The 19894-nt window shown below is 37.0% G+C and overlaps 1 protein-coding gene across 2 annotated transcripts in view; it reads right to left on the bottom strand.

Moving 5' to 3' along the window:
• The window catches only part of cdkl1 (cyclin dependent kinase like 1 (CDC2 related kinase)), a 60361-nt gene that overhangs the window by 26780 nt on the left and 13687 nt on the right, over nt 1-19894 (bottom strand). For both annotated transcript variants that reach the window (XM_073039814.1, XM_073039813.1), the window contains exons 2-3: nt 5257-5378; nt 1493-1565 (exon numbers count right to left, since the gene is read on the bottom strand). In XM_073039814.1, the coding sequence (XP_072895915.1) occupies nt 1493-1565; nt 5257-5378 (195 nt within the window). The remainder of the gene's footprint in view (nt 1-1492; nt 1566-5256; nt 5379-19894) is intronic.

Genomic DNA, 19894 nt, shown 5'->3' on the forward strand with positions numbered 1-19894 from the left:
ATCAATAATACATCAAGATATTAAACTGTAATTCCTTGATACCATTCTATGACTTTAATTGGTGTTCTTATGGCAATACCATTATTGTGACCAATCTTTAATTATACCCTGATAACATTGTTAAAACCCAAATGACGATAAAGGATTTCACCAAATGAAAAATTTAAGTTAAACTAACAGAATAGAACACTGATAGTTTTTGTTAATAAGTTTTTATTATTATTGCTTTGATAACTTTTCCTAAAAGACTGTAAATTTACTTATTTTATGGTACATTATTACATTTTGAGTGATATTTATCTCTTTTAATAAAAGACGTTAAATTCTTTAGTAAGATATAGCCGGATATATAAACATATGAATTATTTTTATATATCCAAACTTTGCACCACCATAAACAATTAGAATTTATGCAACTCCAAAAATGTTGCAAAATGACCAAACACGCTTCACTGGAACATCATTATTTATAAGTTAAATGCCACAATGATGGGAAAGACCTTGGGAGGATTGTTTAAAAAAGGATGACAATTTATAATCCAGCTTTGGTCACCACTTCTAGAGGTGATGGACAAGCAAGAATTGGTACTTTTGTAGTTTGAGCTGAGATTTCAATGGCCCCGGCTCTACTGAGAGTAAAACTATTAGAGGGATCCAGGAGCTGCAAGTTTGCAAGTCACAAAGGGATGAATGGAGATTTCAGCAGAGGCTAAGTTGGGTGGAAGATAGAAATGACAGTCTTAGGGAAAAACAGGTGTAATTTTCTGCTCATCCTATTCTGGATATCAGACAGTCTGGTAAATTGGAAACACAAAGGGGATCATGAAAGGCAGTTATCAGGAGAGATATGGATTGGATAACAGTAAAATTCTGCATGCTTGGGACTTTGGTTGCTATATTATTCTCATTAATACTCCCACCCGATTTTAACTCAGTTTTTAAAGCTATTACTTGGAATAATATGTCTCCCAGCAAAACTGGTAAATTTCAAGGCAGCTTGGGAAATGTGGGAAACAGGACCCCAGTGAGCCTGTGTCAAACCTTCGGGATTTCAGAGTTGTCGAATAGCAGGTTGTTTTAATTTTACTTTGGTAGTTTGTGGATGTTCCAAGAACATTGATGAAAGGAATGAGGGTGGGAGAAAGAACAGGTATTTGGAACACCAGAGAAACAATCATTATAGTCATGAAACAGCACTTAGAATAGAACACCTGGGTAATGTGGCTATTATTGTTGTACATTGATTCCAAGTGCTATCAGTTTAATCAAAATAAAATCAACATATTTTAACTTATTTTAATAAATATTTTGATTTGGTCTAATTGAATACAGTAGGATCTTTTCAAACATTTATTCAATTGAAGAACTTTAATCTATTTAAAAGCTTTAGACAATGATAAAGTGAATAAGTACTGCAAAAGTATCTCAGAACACCACCACATGAGGGAAAATAGAATATTTAACATTAACAACAGGGAGTGTGAGGACTCACATTATGCTTATGGCAAAAGTTGACAGCCTGAAGTGTTTGACAAGTGATTCTCTTCACCAAGTGATCAGGTACCCTAAGAAAGTAAATAATGTATCGATTAAATACTTTCCTTTAAATAGATGATTTGAAATTTAAAGGGAATATTCCATGTAAATAAGTGTTAGATTAAAGGAACAGTGATAACATAATTTTTAAAGAATTTTTCACTTGAACTGTTCAATAAATACAACAAAATCATTGATCAGGGAGAGATGAACAATAGAAAGTGTACAGTGTTTTTCTTTGATCTCTGATATACAGAGATTCCTTTAATACACCTATTATAAAATTGACCAAAATTCCTAACAGCATACTATGAGAAATGACGAGGCCCTATAATGCACTTTTCGAACAGGCTGCAAACTAAAAGGAAATGCTCAAGAAATGTTCACACAGTCTTCATCTAAAAACCCTATGGTATAGTGTCAACAAAGTTTACAAGTCTACACATATGTAATGAGATGGGTTCCAGCAAATCTAGTTTCGTCCCTAACAGTCTTTGAAAGTGGTAAACATCAGAACTGCCACAAGAATAAACCCTTCCACCAACTTTTCTGAATGATGATAAAATCTTTCTCATTTTTTTATTACTCTAATTGTAGAGAATCAAACAGTGATATTTCTATATCCATCAATTCATGGCACCACAACAAACAGGAGTTCAAATTGTCAAGGGGATGATTTCGTATTGTAAAATAAGAAAGATTCAGGCAAATATTGACAATTGTAGAGAGGTTGATGATCTCATCTGCAAGGGAACACAAGCCTTCCAATGATCATTGGTTAAAATCAACTAGATTAAGTAATATGTAAAATAATAGTGCAGCTTACAAGAGAACTTGCATTCAGTAGAGATGAAAATCGAAGGTGGAGATGGGGTCCTTTGAATTAGGAGGAAACGTTGTGAGCTTAAGTTACAGATACGTGTTAAAGTTCCCTTAAGGTCATTTAAGTAGAGAGGTCATCATAATGAAAGATACTTGCAGTATTTTACATCCTATAATCTTTAGTTACTTCTTGTACTGGCCAATGTTCAGTTATTTGTAGTGCTTGTATTCATATTTTATTTGCAACATTTGTTCAGGCTAAATAAAATTTTGGGTTGATTTGCTTTGCAAATTTTAAGCAAGATTGCCCATCATGATTAGTTTTAGGCTGAGGATAGAGAATTGTTTGGTTGTAGGGTTGTTCGCCAAAAATGGAGGTTAGGTTGCAAATGTTAAGTCACCAGTTGAGGTGACATCATTCATGCGTGATTGAGTGTTGTTTCTGCTGAGTATTTGCGTTTATATTGGTACAACTCGTTGTTTTCATTGGTTGGCAGTCGTGCTGGATGCTAGTCTCTGTTACATCCCAGCCAGATGGATAGCTGAGTGATGTCCGCTGGCCTGTATGCCTGGTCATCAGTTGTCCTGAGCATTGCTTCCTCAGCAAGGCTGCTCCAACCACATGGAATAATGGTAGCATATAAACCCAGCACAACCATCAGAACACTCGTCTTGAGACCCAAAGATCCAACAGCCCACTTGGAGAGAATAAATGTAATATACTAATTCCAATGTGGAGACCACTCCAAACTCTATGTAGGACAGATGGGGAGAAAACTATCCATGAGACTACATGAACATCAGCTAGATGTAAGAAGACAAAATCCTCTGTCGTTCATCTCAGTAATGAGGGCCAAGAAGGTCACAAGTTTGTCTGGGGAATTACAAAAATCCTGGCTGAGAAATCAAGAGAATTCTGAGAAGCTTGGTCCTCAGTAGAAGTCTCTAGTAACAAGCATATTGAACTGGATGGAATTTATGAACCTGCGCAACTGTAGGAGTGGAGCCAAAAGGTGAGTTGCAAACACGTGAGGAACCAACACTCACAATGACTGATAACTAGGGATATGGACCAATGGAGACTGGTGGGTCAACATGGCAGCCAACCAATCAGAACAACTAGTTGGACCAATATAAACGCAAGCACTGGGCAGAAATAACAATCAGTTGCGCACAGACAATGTCACAATGACTGGTAATGAAATGCTTATGACCTAACCTCCAGGCTTGATGAACAACCCTACAAACCACCTACCAATTTTTTCTTTCATTTCAAATAGGCAATTGTATACAATGAGATGTTCACAAGTCATATCTCCAAACCAGTTACGCTAAGTGCAATCTAAAAGCCAATTGGTCAATATTTTCCAAGCCAGCAGCATCGATCAGAGATTTAATTGCTTAGACTTCTCTTGGACTTGGAATTCTAATCCCATACAGCATTTGTGTCATTATATATTTAGTAAATACAGTCTATGATCTTGTCATGAATGAGACCTCTAAGTTTAAAAAAAAATTGTTAAGCTTCGGTAGCATAGTAGTCAGCGTAATGCTTTGTAGTGCCAGCAATCAGCAATGTTTGTAAGGAGTTTGTACATTCTCCCCATGACCTTGTGGGTTTCTTTGCGTGCTCTAGTTTCCTTTGACGTTCCGAAGACGTACGGATTAGGGTTTGTAAGTTGTGTGCATGCTATGCTGCTGCTAGAAATATGGTGACACTTGCGAGTTGACCCCAGCACACCCTCGGACTGTTGCTCTTTGACACAAATGACACACTTCACTGTGAGTTTTGATGTGTTGAGGTACATGTGACAAACAAAACTAATCTGATCTTTCAATCTTTGTCTAATACTTATTTGAAAAAAGATCTAGTACTTCCCCAGCATATATGATGAATAAACTTGTTCGGGCTTCCAACCAGGTACAGGTATCAATTATAACCAATGTTTCGATGACGCACTCTGCTAACTTCAATTGAAGATGGCAGTTTGTCATAGAAACATTGGTTATAATTGATATCTGTACCCGGATGGAAGCCTGAGAAGAGTTTATTTGTGATACTTATTTGTTCAGAGAGGCCAGCATGTGACAAAATACATTTGATGTTTAATAACTATAGTGTAATCATATCCCATATTCATCAGGTAGTTATTGATGCAGCAGAAACCCAAACAGCGGGGGAAACCTGTACTACTACAGGTACTATAAAACTGTGTATTAGTTTCTAATAGTTATTGACGGAGGAATTCAATCAGTGTGCACTACCACGTTCTTTTGACCGACTGTAAATGAACAAAATCAGTGCAGACATCGAGGGTAGTTTTTTGGCTAGTGTCAAATCTTTTTGTGGCATCCTGGCAAGGGTCTAAAATCCTTTAAAATCAAACTGAAAAACAGAATTATAAAAACCACTGCTTTTTGAATTGTCATCTGTTGGCCCCGAAGGATAACATAACACAAACATGAGCAACTAACATTTAAAATCTGTTCACTCTAAGTATGGTATACAGTCTAACAACTACACAAGTGCACGCAACTGATGTGAGTTAGAAACTGCTTGGCAACACTCTCGAGCCAATTAAGTGGTATAGTGTCCCAAACAAATGAAGGGAATCCTGGCTATTTTCTCGATTCATTTTTGTTCTTTAAGAGTTGTCCCAAATAAGCAGCTGCCATGATTATCCTATGACCCAATTAACTGAAATCCACTGGTCACCTGCATCCCACTTTCAATTTAATCATGACTATCTAGTGACTACAGTTATTGCTGAGAATAAACAGATTTCAAAATCAGGACATTAAACATTGAAAGACCTGGCCTCCAAACTCAAAATACCACATTCTGTTTCTACTGACAAAAAAAGATCTATTGTCTACATTACTTTCAATATTACTTACCCTTTTGGGTATCGGTCCAATTCATCTAACACAGTGTGGTCACAGTACTCAAAAACTAAATGAAGTCTTCGTTTCTTTCTGAACACTTCAATCAAGTTGACAAGGTTGCTGTGTTTCAGTTGCTAAAAAAAAAACAATTTTTAAGAGTTATCCCGATTCACTTCCTTTTAATGATTTTATCCTTCAAAAATATTAAAACTATTTTTATGATATGATTTAATTAGAAGTCACTTGGTAGTTATGGTCAACAGTCAAAGTTCAAAGTAAATTTATTTTCAAAGAATATATATATACCACAGAAGCACAAAGAATCCCAGTAGAACAGAATCAATGAAAAAGCATGCATAAAGACTAACAACCAATGTGCAAAAGTAGAGAAACTCTGCAAATATAAAAAATAAAACACAATAAATAATTGATAGTTTTCTGTCAATATGCATCAATTTGCAGATACAGTACACATGGAACTTGGAAGGGATCTGCATAAAAACCTCAACAGAGTGGAAAGGGTACTTAGAATGTAACAAAAATAATAAAATTATCATAAGTGCCTTTATCCTTTTGGGTTTCAAGTACTTAATGTACTTAGTGCACCAATTTAAACACACTTACCCATTCCAACAATACTGCTTAAAAGAGCACATCACTGCTCCAGACTACACCACAGGTGTGGCCCAGGCATAGACAAAAGAGCTGAATTCCAGAAAGGGAAGGGAGAATGGCAGCCTAGACATGAAGGAGTTTGGGTGGAATTGAAGTCTTTGAGAATCAAGGCAAATATTCTATACTGGTTAGAAAATTCTCACTAAAAGGAAGATTGTTGTAGCTGTTGGAGACAGTCTCTCATCCCAAGTGCATTGCTGCAGTTGTCCCTCAGATCAGTGTCCACCGCCAAATCATTTTTAACTACTTTCTCTTTCTTTTGATGACTGCTCTGAAAATCCATGTATTACTAAGAAAAATGAAGCAGTCCCTTCCTGGATACAGGAAAGACAAGGCTATTCTGCATTCTACGTGTCGAAGATAGAGCATTGTTATTTGAATAAACTGGAGCAACTGTTATTCTGAAAGATCAATTTTTACTCAAATTGTTGGCTGACTAATCAGTCCCAATAACACTCAATTAAGCTTGGAGCCAATTCAGTTTCCACTTAAGACAGTTTCCGCCTTGAGACAGGAACTTCTTAAATTTATGAATAGGAAACCTGATCAGTGAACACTGTAAAATGCCAAAGCAACTGACTGAAACATTGTGATTTGAATCAATTATTTGTTTGTTTTTTTATCATATTGGTTTAGTTTTTCGTAGGGGAAAGTAATCTGTCCTGCACAAAGAATCCATGTACTTCCCGTACCCCTTTGGAAACATCGGTTCTTTTATTTCTCATGACCTTTTCTGTTTTTCCACTTGCTGAATCTCAACTGCTAGTGAACAAGCTAAAGTATTAGTTATTTGATATATACAACTTGTACTGAAAATGTGATACTGCTTATTCAGTGGACTATTATTTTTCCAAACTTTTAGTCCTTTCACCAAATGAGAAATTGAAAGGAGTGCTGTTTTGCAAAAACGAAAGGCATCATATTACTTACAATGAAAAGTTACAAAGGAAAGTCCTGCGGTAGGCAGAATAGTCACTTGAATGAATATTGTAATGCACATCAAAGAACACTGTAGTGTATATAAGAATATTGCACGTAGATTGCTCCACCCAAAATAAAATAAAACTTACTCTTCCCTTTACTTTGCTAATTTAAAGGTCCCCAAATATATAACCCAAGCGTTACAAAAGAAATCTTTCTGGCAACCGGATATGTGAAAGAAATGGCAAATATGTAGGGCACGGGTGCAGTGGATTGTTGGGCAGGGAGGAGTGGGAATGATCAGTAGAGATGGTAATGATGTCGTGCATAAAATGTAAACCACACTGGCACTGATGTGAGGTCATCCAATAAATTAGGAAAGATCATGCAACAAAGCAAAGTTCTACTTCATTTACATATTGCTTACTTTATATGTTATGGATTTTTAGGAAAATAAGATATATTTAAACAAAGCAAATCCTTCTAGATCAAGACAGAGCACCAAGTCCAACTCAACAAGTACAGCAATACCTAGAATATGCACACCAACTTCTTAGTCTATCTCAATTTGTTAATTTCTTCACTCCTGGAGAATAGGCCTCTTGGTTGTGAGAATCACTTTGTAGAAATCTGTTTTCACTTTGACACAAAGGAGTCTTTTTCTGTTGATCAGTGTCAAAAAAGGCCAAATTCAATCCACTGTGATTCAAAATTGTAAAACAATAAAACCTGAAAACTTCCAAGGGGGGTGAATACTTTTTATATAACATTGTAGGCATCACTGAGACGTGGCTGAAAGAAAATTATTGTTGGCAGCTTAGCACGTAAGGATTCACTTTGTATCAAAAGGACAGGCAGGTAGGCAGAGGTGTGGGATGGGTTTGTTGGTAAAAAATGAAATCAAATCCTTAGAAAAAGATGACATAGGATTGTAAGCTGTAGAGTCCTTGTGGGTAGAGTTAAGAAACTACAGGGGTAATAAGACCTTAATGAGAGTTATATACAGACCTCCAAACAGTAGCCAGGATGTAGGCTGCAAATTGCAATGGAAAACAGAAGATGCACATAATTAAGGCAATGTTACGATAGTCACGGGGGAGTTCAATATGCAGGTAGATAGGGAAAATCATGTTGGCGTTGGATCCCAAGAGAAGTAGTTTGTAAGATGCTTATAACATGGCTTTTTAGAGCAGCTTGTGGCTGAGCCCACTGGAGGAAAGGCAATTCTGGATTGGGTATTGTGTACTGAACCAGATTCGACTTCATACATTAAAACAAAATGGGAGAAGGAAGGAGTGATAATTATATCTGAGGAAGAATGGACAATAATATGGAGGTATCAATGGAAGTGTACCAGTTCACAGAAATGGAGGGTGTTCGGATGGAAAAACTTGATAAGATATTTTATTACACCTTCTCAGAAATCCCATTATGATAGTAACCTCCCTGTTTGCTGGAGAAATTGTGGAAATCAAAATGCAACCAATTATCATATTTTCTGGGAATGTCTTGTTATCAAAGACTATTAGAGTGGGATACACAGTGCTCTACAAGACATAGTTAAATGTGAAATACCCTTAGAAAGTAAGACCATATATTTTGGATATATACCTCAAGAATGGTTGAAAAGAGATAAATATTTAATGAATATACTGTTGGTGGTTGGTAAAACGACTCTTACTAGGAAATGGTTATCACAGGAAAGCCCAACCTTAAATGCAGGGATGGACATTACAATATGGAGAAGATAACAGCATCTGTTGATCATAAGTTGGAACAATTTGATTCATACTGGGAAAAATGGTTTAACTACATAACACCTCATAGGCCTGATTTTACTCTCACAGATCAATGAATCTGTTGTTAAAAAAAGATCACTCCCTACTTGTACATAGTTTTCTCCTTTCGCTTGTTCCTTCTTTCCTCTCTTTTCTATAAGTGTATACCTCAGATAAATATTATGTGGAGATTTGTGGCATATATGACTATATGATATATATGTACAATATCTGAAATACATCTTATGGAAATGTTTGTTTGATGATTAACTTTTAGATTTGTTTTCACAAGACTGTTTAATGTCTTTTTCACAGTCAATGGATAAATATGATATCTCTAATACACATTTTTTCAGGTATTTACAGGTTAGGAATTTTTTACGTGATTTTTTACCGAATTACCCCTTGGCCTGCTCTTTAAATTTGGTTTATGTTATTTTTCAGTTTAAACCTTTTCAAAAATGATTAATAGCTATCATTTATAAACAGTTAATGAATGCTCGCATGTCACCTAATGATAGGGTTCAACGCACCTGGGAAGTAGAACTTCAACATTCACTTTCAGATAATCAATGGAGTAAAATTTATTATTTAGTCAATAATTCATCTATCTGCGCACACCATATCTTAATTCAGTTTAAGATAGTACACAGGGCCCATATGTCCAAAGATAAATTGGCGCATATTTTTCCTAATATAAGCCCTATTTGTGACAGATGTAGTGCAGAAGTGGCTACTCTAACTCATATGTTTTGGTCATGTGTAAGTTTAAATAATTTTTGGAGGGTTGTGTTTGGAATATTATCTAAAGTTATAGATATGGATATTCAACCTAATCCACTTACAGCAATTTTTGGGATTATTCCAGAGGAAGCAAGCAAAGTGTCTGCTTCCGTCCAACATGTGATAGCTTTTTCAACTTCACTGGCTAGGAGAGCTATTTTGCTACATTGGAAAGAATCTAACCCGCCTACTGTTTTCTATTGGCTCTCCTCCATTATGTCATGTCTAAGCTTGGAGAAAATTAGAAGCCGGACATTTGATACATCCTTTAATTTTGAACAAGTCTGGCGACCCTTTATTCAATATTTTCACATGATTTAATTTATTTTTATTTATTTATTTTTCTTTATTCTCTTTGGGGAAAATCCTTATCCATGAAGGTTCGGAGATGACTGGAAGGATGTGTTTTTTTCTCTCTCTTTTTTTTTCTAATTTTATCCTCAATTGGACTGCCCAATCTTTCTTTTTCTTTACTTTTTTTCCTCTTTTTTTGTTTCAGTTTAGTTAGTGGGGTTCTTTTTCCTTATCAATAAAATTTCCAATCTTTTTTTTATGATTGCTATGAGTTGTAGTTTTTTTTTACCATTGTATATATAACAGCGTAATATTTTACCTATTTGATTTTGACATTATATACTTTCTGTTTTTACTATTGCTGTTTATATGTCTTTTATATTATCTACTTGTTAAACTCCTCTTCCGATTTGCATATTCTTTATTTGGAAATCAATAAAAAAAATTGAAAAATGAAATGAACTTTAATAAAAAATAGATTACAAAAAAAAGAACCAGATTTGATTAGGAGTCTTAAGGTAAAGGAGGCAGTGATCATAAACTGACAGAATTCGCCCTGCAATTTGAGAGGAAGAAGATAAAATCAGATATATCAGTATTACAATGGAGTAAAGGGAAAGAGGAGGTGGGAGATGGAAAAGAATGCTAGCAGGAATAATGGTAGAGCTGCATGGGCTGGAGTTCTCAGGAGTACTTCGGGAGAATCAGAATCAGGTTTAGTATCATTGACAAATATTGTGAAACTTGTTGTTTTGTGGCAGCAGTACAGTGCAAAACATAAAAAAGTCCTATAAGTTACAATAATAAATAAATAAATAGTTCAAAAGAGGAATAGTGAGGTATTGTTCATCCCAAAGCAAAAGCACTCTAAAGGGAGGATGAGACAACCATGGCTGACAAGGGAAGACAAAGATGGCATGAAATCAAAATAAAGGGCATACAATTGCAAAAACTAGTGGGAAGCTACAGGATTGGAAACTTTTAAAAACTAACAGAAGGGAACTGAAAGAGCAATAAGTGGAGAAAAGATGAAATTTGAAGATAAGCTAGTCAATATTATAAGAGAGAATATTAAGTTTTTTTCAGATACATAAAGAGTAAAAGAGTGGTTAGAGTGCATATTCGACAGCTAGAAAATGACTTTGGGAGACAAATGGAAAAACCTAGTAAGCATTTTGCATCAGTCTCACTGTTGCAAATCAGCTGAGTTTCTAGGAGCAATTCAGAAGGCACAGGATAGATACATCCCAAAAATGAAGAAGTATTCTAAAGAGAGATGAGGCAAACACGGGTGACAAGGGAAGTCAGAGACAGGATAAAAGCAAGAGAGGGCATATAATAGAGCAAAAATTAGTGGAAAGTTAGAGGATTGGGAAGCTTTGAAAAACCAACAGAAGGCAACTAAAAAAACCATAAGGAGAGAAAAGATAAAATATGAAGGTAAGCTAGTCAGATATATAAAGAGAAAATGGGAGGTGAGAGTGTATGTGGACTGCCAGAAAATGACACTGGACAGGTAGCAATGGGGGGACAAAGATATGGCAGATGAACATAAGTACTTTGCGCCATTCTTTGCTGTGGAAGATGCCAGCAGTATGCCAGAAATTTGAGAGTGCTGGGACAGGGGTGAGTGTAATTGCTATTAATAAGGAGAAGATGTTTAGAAAGCTTAAAGGTCTGAAGGTAGATAAGTCACCTGGACCAGACAGACTACTCTCCAGTGTTCTAATGGAGGTAGCTGAAGAGATTGTGGAGGCATTTGTAATAATCTTTAAAGAATCACTAGATTATCCAATGATTCTGAAGTACTGAAAGATTGAAAATGTCACTACACTCTTTAATAACGGAGGGGGGCTGAAGAAGAAGTAAATTATCAGCCAGTTAGCCTGTCTTCAGTGGTTGGGAGGATGTTGGAATCCATTATTAAGGATGATGCTTTGGGGTACTTGTGAGCACATGATAAAGTAGGCCAAAGTCAGCATGGCTTTCTAAAAGGGAAGTCTTGCCTGACAGATTGGTTGGAATTCTTTAGACAGAGCTGACAAAAGAGAGTCGATGTATGTTGTTTATTTGGATTTTCAGAAGGCCTTCGACAAGGTGCTGCACATGAAATTGCTAAACCAGATAAGAGCCCATGATATTACAAGAAAGATACTAGCATGGATAGAAGATTGATTGCCAGGATGGAAAGAGTTGGAATAAATAGGGCCTATTCTGGTTGGCTGCCGGTAACAAGTGGTGTTCTGCAGGGATCAGTATTATGTGTTTATTTTGTGACTGGTGGAGGGGCAGGTGGTGCTGAGGAAGCAGGGAGTCTACAGAAGAACTTGGACATATTGGGAAAATGGGCAAAGAACAAAGCAGAGGTGCAAAGTGACTTGGAAGTCTTTGTGCAGGTGTCTCCAAAGGTCAATTTGCAGGTTGAGTCAGTGGTGAGGAAGGCAAATGCAATGTTAGAATAATTTTGTGAGGACTAGAGTGTAAGAGCAAGGATGTGATGCTAAGGCTTTATAAGCAATTGTTCAGACCACACCTGGAGTATTGTGAGAGGTTCCGAAAAAGAAGTGTGCTGGCATTGGAGAAGGCCCAGAGGAAGTTCTTGAGAATTACTCTGGGAATGAAAGTGTTAATGTATGAGTAATCCATTGTAATGTAGAGGAATCCATTCCTCTAGCTTCAGTTTCTGTGATAGATGACATGTTTATCTACATCATGGTATGTTTGTTTAGTTTATAAGAATTTACCTATGTTTTAGAAATGCTTCATGTTTAGGAAATGCTTAGTAATTTGGAAATGTTAAGACGGAAATCCTCTGAGTTTAAAAAGTGTTTTAAGAGCTTTGTTTGATTTAAACGTGTATCACAGTAAATAAATGAACTTTGTTTTAAACTGTCCTGATGAAGGGTCTCGGCCCGAAACATCGACAGCGCTTCTCCCTATAGATGCTGCCTGGCCTGCTGTGTTCCACCAGCATTTTGTGTGTTGTTAGCAGGAATGATCTCTTCCTTGGTAGGGAGGGGACCCACCGCTGGAATAATGGCTAAACTCACTGTGGGGGATAAATAGGGCAGTAATCTATTCTTTGATGATTGGGTAGTTATAGTATAATCTCCCTTTAGTGAGCATACTCATGACTATTTAAATCTGATAGGGCTTAAGGTCTTCATTTGAGTTTGGAACTTCAGAGTCAGCAAACCCAATACGATCACATTAGTTCCTTTTTCAGAAAAATTAAAAATTTCTAATGGTACATCAACATTAATATCTTTTTACTTATCTGCTTTTCATATACCAGATATCTCATCACTCTGGAATTAAGAAGAGTCTGCTGAATATTTAGAATATTGTGAGGAATTAATTGCATTAAATAAATAAGAGCAAGTTTCTCCAAGGAAATGTTAATATGGATTAAAGTTAAACTCTGTAATAGAGTCAGAATAAAATATAAAAAGGCAAAGTGTTGTGGATCTAACAGCAACTGTGAAGGAAGAAGCAGAGTTAACATTTCAGATCTAAAATATTAACCTGCTTTCTCCCTCTGTGAATACTATCTGACCGGCTGAGAATTTTCAGCATTTTGGCTTTTCATTTCCTCAAAGGTTACTGGGTCTCTATTCTCGACTTTATTCCTCTGAATCTTTGAATGACAATATCTCTATTGATCATTTTTTAAATAATCTGAATATTCCTTCGCTTTCATCTGATTTTAAAGCCAAACTTAATGCGCCTATATCATCAGAAGAAATATCTTCTGCAATTTCTGCATTGTCCTCAGGGAAATCTCCTGGACCTAATGGGTTCCCCGTAGAATTTTATAAATCATTCTCTTCACTTCTTTCTCCTCAGTTACTTTCAGTATTATCTGACTCGTTTAACTATGGCAAATTGCCACCCTCTTTTAATGAGGCTTCTATTATTCTTTTATTAAAAAAGGGTAAAGACCCAACAGAGTGTTCCTCGTATAGGCCGATTTCATTGCTTAATGTTGCTATTAAAATCTTGGCCAAAGTTTTGGCTTATAGATTAGAAACTGTTATTCCCTCTATTATTTCTGATGATCAAACTGGTTTTATTAAAAACCGTCTTCCTTTTTTTAACATTCAGCGTTTATTTAACATTTTATATTCACCGCCAACTGGGATTCCTGAATGTGTTATTTCCCTTGATGCGGAGAAAGCATTTGATCATATAGAGTGGAACTACCTTTTTGCAGTTTTAGAAAAATTTGACTTCGGTCAAAGTTTTATCTCTTGGATCAAATTGCTGTATTTGTGTCCTACTGCCTCTGTTTTAACTAATTTTCAGAATTCCCAGTTATTTAACCTCAAACGTGGCACCCGTCAGGGATGCCCTTTAAGTCCCTTTCTCTTTGATTTGGCTATAGAATCTTTGGCGATAGCATTTCAAAATTGTCTTGAATTGACCGGGATTTGGAGAGGGGATGTTGAGCATAAAGTTTCTCTTTATGCTGATGACTTGTTACTTTTTCTTTCAAATCCATCTACATCCTTACCTCCAATGTTTTCACTTCTTGACCAGTTTAGCCAGTTCTCTGGATATAAACTTAATTTACATAAGAGCGAATTTTTCCCAATTAATAAAGAAGCACAAGAATTAACATTTTCTGATCTCCCTTTTAAAGTAGTCCACAATCAATTTACTTATCTTGGGATTACAGTCACAAGGAAGTTTAAAGATCTCTTTTGTGAAAATTTTGCCAATCTTTCATATACTATTAAACAGAGTCTGTTACAATGGTCACCTCTATCTATGTCTTTGGTAGGTCGTATTAATGTTGTTAAAATGTATGTTCTCCCTAAACTTTTATATGTATTTCAATCAATCCCAATTTTTATTCCTAAATCTTTTTTTGATTCCTTAGACTCTATTATTTTGTCATATCTGTGGAAGAATAAGCGCTCTAGAATTAACAAAGTTTATCTCCAAAAATCTAAAAAAGAGGGTGGCATGGCCTTACCTAACTTTCGTTTATATTATTGGGCAGCCAATATACGTTGTGCTACCTTTTGGTCTTTTTTCCATGGCCAACCCAAGTGCCCTAATTGGGTGGCAATGGAGTTGAGCTCCACTAAAGAATTATCTATCTCTGCACTTCTCGGCTCTGTACTCCCTAGTAGTTTGTCCAGATTAATAGTTAATCCTCTTGTTAGACACACTTTGCGTATATGGGCTCAGTTTAGGAAATTTTATGTTTTCCATGGTTTTTCCTTTTCTAGCCCTATCTTACATAATCACCTTTTCTTACCTACTACATATGACTCAGCATTCCATGATTGGTATAGGAAGGGCATTAGACATTTTGAAGATCTTTTTATTGATAATCGCTTCGCTTCTTTTCAACAGCTCTCTGCTAAGTTCAATCTGCCCAATGCTCATTTTTTTAGCTATCTCCAAATTAGACACTTTATTACTCCTTTAATCCCTAACTTCCCTGAAATGCCTGAGAAAAATGTTATGGACTTATTTCTTTCTATTAATCCACTAGGTAAAGGTTTAATGTCATTTATTCGTGATAAATTAGCAGCCTTACGACGTGCCCCTGTGGATAAAATTAAAATGGCATGGGAGCATGATTTAAATACCTCCTTATCCGATGAGACTTGGGACTCAATTCTCAAATCGGTTAATTCAACCTCTCTTTGTGCTCGCCATTGCCTTTTACAGTTTAAGATTGTTCATAGAGCCCATATGTCTAAATCTAAATTATCTCGATTTTACCCTAACATCAGCCCGCTTTATGATAAATGCAAAAGGGGCGAGGCCTCTCTCATTCATATGTACTGGTTTTGTCCTAGCTTGGAGAAATTTTGGAAAGATGTCTTCATAACGTTATTGTATATTCTGGATCACCACCTAGAACCTAACCCTTTAATTGCTTTGTTCGGTTTCTGGGGTGAGACAGATTTACGTCTGAGTTCGACTAAGTGTCGAATATTATCTTTTGCCTCTCTCCTGGCTAGACGTTTAATCCTCCTTAGATGGAGAGATGTTGCCCCGCCCACGCATGCTCAATGGCTTAACGATATTATGGCCTGCTTAGACCTTGAAAAAATTCATTATTCAGTCCTTAATTTGGATTTAAAGTTCCATAAGGTCTGGGGACCTTTTATTGAGTACTTTCATAACCTTCCTCTTAACTAAGGTTTTTTTTCGGTCGCTTGCTTTCAGCTCCTTTTTTTTTTGGTAGTAGGCATTAATATCTTCTGTTGCTAAGTGTATTTATAGTTTTGGGGGTTTGATTGTCCTGATTTATATTCTCTATATTGTGTTGTGGTTGGTCTGGAGCTTTTTTTTTGTTGCGGGGCTTGGGGAGGATACTAATTTTACATGTCTTCAATTTGGGTGCTTTCTCAATTATCTTTCTTTGTATCATATTATTATTGTATGTTTATTTTTGCACTGTATCAATGTTCTTCATTTTGATCTGGGGTTTTTTTATCTGCAGCTATGTAGAAAATGTATAAAAAAACTTTAAAAAAAGGTTACTGGGTCTGAGGATTAGCTCTACTAAATTAACTCACCTCTCTTGGGATTTATTCTTCTTAAATTAACTCTTTAAAAAATAAAGAGATAAAAGTGTCAAGTAACCAACATTATTAAATTTAATGTGTTTACTTGGTTGCAGAGCAGCTCTGTCAATAGAAGATTTAATTTTGAAACAAAGGTTAATATATTAATGCAACTTTAATAGCCTAGGTCCAAACACGAGGAAAAAGGAGCCAACATATTTAATATGGAAATATAGCTACCTAGTTATATAATGTTTCATTGTAACATTAAATGGCATTAAAATTCAAATATAATTCTTCACAGGGCAATACCCTGAAGCATTAGAATCATTCCAGAGTGGTAGTGAAGAGTTGTTTTTCTTCTGCTGTTCCTCAACCCACTTTCCCAGTTGATCCAGATCCTGTTGTAACCTTAGGCAACCTTCTCCACTGTCCACTGCATCATCACCTTTGGTGACATCCACACATTTACTCATCATGCCAACTATATTCCCATTCAAATCATTAATGAACAGTAGTGCACTCGTCACCAATACCTGTGGCACAGCATTGGTCCCAGGCCTCCACTACCACCCTCCGAGTCCTTCCACCAAACCAATATTGTATCCCAGGCTGGCTCACCCTAATCTAATCTTCGTCACTTGTCTACCTCTTGGTCACTTCTTCAGGAAATGGTATCAAATTTTGCACCATTTTAGAAGAAGATTATGAATGAGCATTTGTTGCTGCTGAGTATTAAATCTGAAATGGCTTGTAAACATGTTTATTTTATTCTACAATATTTAATTGACAAATCCACCTAATTTATATTCCAGGAATTCACTCTCCAGTATTAATTTTGACTTACTCAATTTATATGTAGATTATAGCTCCCATGATTATTATATTACCCTGATAAATGCCCTTCTGATTTCCTCAATTAAACTGCAACCTATCAAACTGATTCAAATTCTATAACACTATACCTGCTGAGCCAACATCCAGCCTAACGAATGCCTAGCATCAGGTCAACCACACGTACCCTTTCTTTAACATGTACTTCCTTTGGTCATTCCAGGGCATGTTTCTATAAGGCAATTGGATCATAACCCATTGATGATGATTTGTGTCATTAACTCATCTACCTGACACCACATGCACTTAGAGCCAATGCCTTTAAATTTAGCTCTTAAATGTTTTTCTGCACTCTGACCCTATTTGCTGCTTTCCTTTGTTCCATCGACTACTTATGTTGCTTACCTCATCTGTAACTTCATCCTCCAGTTTTGCTCATCTCCCTCCTTAGCTTCCTGTACTTTTTATATATAGAGGAGTATTATTACAGAATTTAACTTTCAAAGTTCAAAAACAGCTCAAAAGTTCAAAATAAATTTATTATCAAGCATATATAAGTCACCACTTACAACCTTGAGATTAATTTTCTTGCAAGCATAATCATTAAATCCATAATAGAATAATAACCATAATGGAATCAACTTGGGTGTCAACCAGTGTGCTAAAGACAACAAAACTCTGCAAATACAAAAAGAATAATAAGTAAGCAACAAATATCGAGAACATGAAATAAAGAGTCCTTGGAAGTGAGTCCATAGGTTGTAGGAACATTTTGTTGATGGAGCAAGTGAAGTTGCCCCCTTTGGTTCAAGAGCCTGATGATTGAGGGTAATAACTGTTCCTGAACCTGGTGGTGTGGGTCCTGAGGATCCTGTACCTTCTTCCTGATGGCAGCAGCAAGAAGAGAGCATGTCCTAGGCAGTGGGAGTCCCTGATTATGAATGCTGCTTTCCTACTTTCCTGTGACAAGGCTTCATTCATGCAGATGTGCTCAAGGTTGGGGAGAGCTTTACCTGTGATGGACTGGGCCATATCTAGTACTTTTTGTAGGATTTTCTATTCAAGGGCATTGGTGTATCCATACCAGGCTGTGATGCAGTCAGTCAATATACTCTCCACCACACATCCATAGAAGTTTGTCCAAGTTTTAGATGTCATGCTGAAATTCTGCAAACCCCTAAGGAAGTAGAGGCACTGCCATGCTTTCTTCATAACTGTACTTCCGTGCTGGGCCCAGGATAGGTCCTCTGAAGTGATAACATTGAGGAATTTAAGTTGCTGGCCCTCTCCACCTCAGATTCTCTGATGAGGACTGGCTCATGGATCTCCAGTTTCCTTCTCATGAAATCAAAATCAGCTCCTTGGTTTTGTTGACATTGATTAAGAGGTTGCTGTTACAGCACTGCTCAGCATGATTTTCAATTTTCAACCAAGATTTTTAACCAGTTGCATATGCTGATTCATCATCCAGCCTACGACAGCAGTGTCGTCAACAAAACTTGAATATGTCATTGGAGCTGTGCTTAGCCACAGTCTTAAGTGTAAAGCGAGTAGAGCAGGGTCTAAGCAGTCAGCCTTGTGGTGCAGCTGTGCAAATTGAGATTGTGGAGGAGATGTTAATGCTAAAGATGAACTGACTGGCGGTCTGCAAGTGAGGAAATTGAGGATCCAATTGCACAAGGAGGAATTGAGGCCAAGGTCTTGAAGTTTATTGATTAGTTCTGAAGGGATGATAGTATTGAATGCTGAGCTGTAGTCAATAAAGAGCATTCTGATGTATACCTTCAATCGACAGTAAACACTTTCCTTACCAAACAAGCTTAACCGTCCTGCTGAACACGAGCAAACACCCCTCTGCGGATGTTGGCTCCCTGCTTCTATGAAGGGTAATGCGTGGTGGCACCATTTGTGCTTGGCCACTCTGCCACCCTGGGCAGCAGAGACGGTGAGCGTGCACGGCTGCTGTGTGTGATTTCGCTGGGATATGTGGCGGGGGTGACTGCCATCACTGCCTACACCCTGGGTCCAGAGGTCTACCTGCATGCTGTCAATAAAGTGGTGGGCACAACAAAGTGATAGCTTCATTCATGGAAAAATTACCAGTTGCATCTCTGGAGAAGTGATCAGCATTGCACAGGTGGGTTTCAGAGGAGAAGTGGGCTTTGATGCTTGTCGGGCAGCGTGCTCTAAATTACTTGCTACTAAACCTCCAATTCCAAAGAAAAAGGTGGATTTAGATTTCGAGTTTGGATGTGAACAGCTCTCATTACTACAAAAAATAAGTTGATGAAAACGAAATCCGCAATGTCATCTCCAGAATGGCTTCTTGCACATCAAATACTGAAAACTCCCCTAATCAAAGGGAGAATATTTGGAAGTGCACATAGGCTTCTGTCACCCACTTTGTCAGTAGACTCCACCTGACGGTGCGTGACCTTGTATTTATTTCTACATAACTACACCCCTCCCCCAAACCCATTAAATATATTACAGTTTTGCGCATTTGCTGCCTTGACACGCGAATCTGAAGTAAACCAGGGGCTTCATAAAAAAACAACACACACAAAATGCTGGTGGAACACAGCAGGCCAGGCAGCATCTATAGGGAGAAGCGCTGTCGACGTTTCAGCGCTTATAATGTCGACAGCGCTTCTCCCTATAGATGCTGCCTGGCCTGCTGTGTTCCACCAGCATTTTGTGTGTGTTGTTGTTTGAATTTCCAGCATCTGCAGGTTTCCTCGTGTGGGCTTCATAAAAAAGCAGTTTGTCTCAGATAGCCACCCATGGTTTGACACACCCGCAAAATTTTAAAACACACCTCAAATGCAAAAATAA

This window comes from Hemitrygon akajei, chromosome 3, assembly GCF_048418815.1.
Source record: "Hemitrygon akajei chromosome 3, sHemAka1.3, whole genome shotgun sequence".
NCBI classification, from domain to species: Eukaryota; Metazoa; Chordata; class Chondrichthyes; order Myliobatiformes; family Dasyatidae; genus Hemitrygon; species Hemitrygon akajei.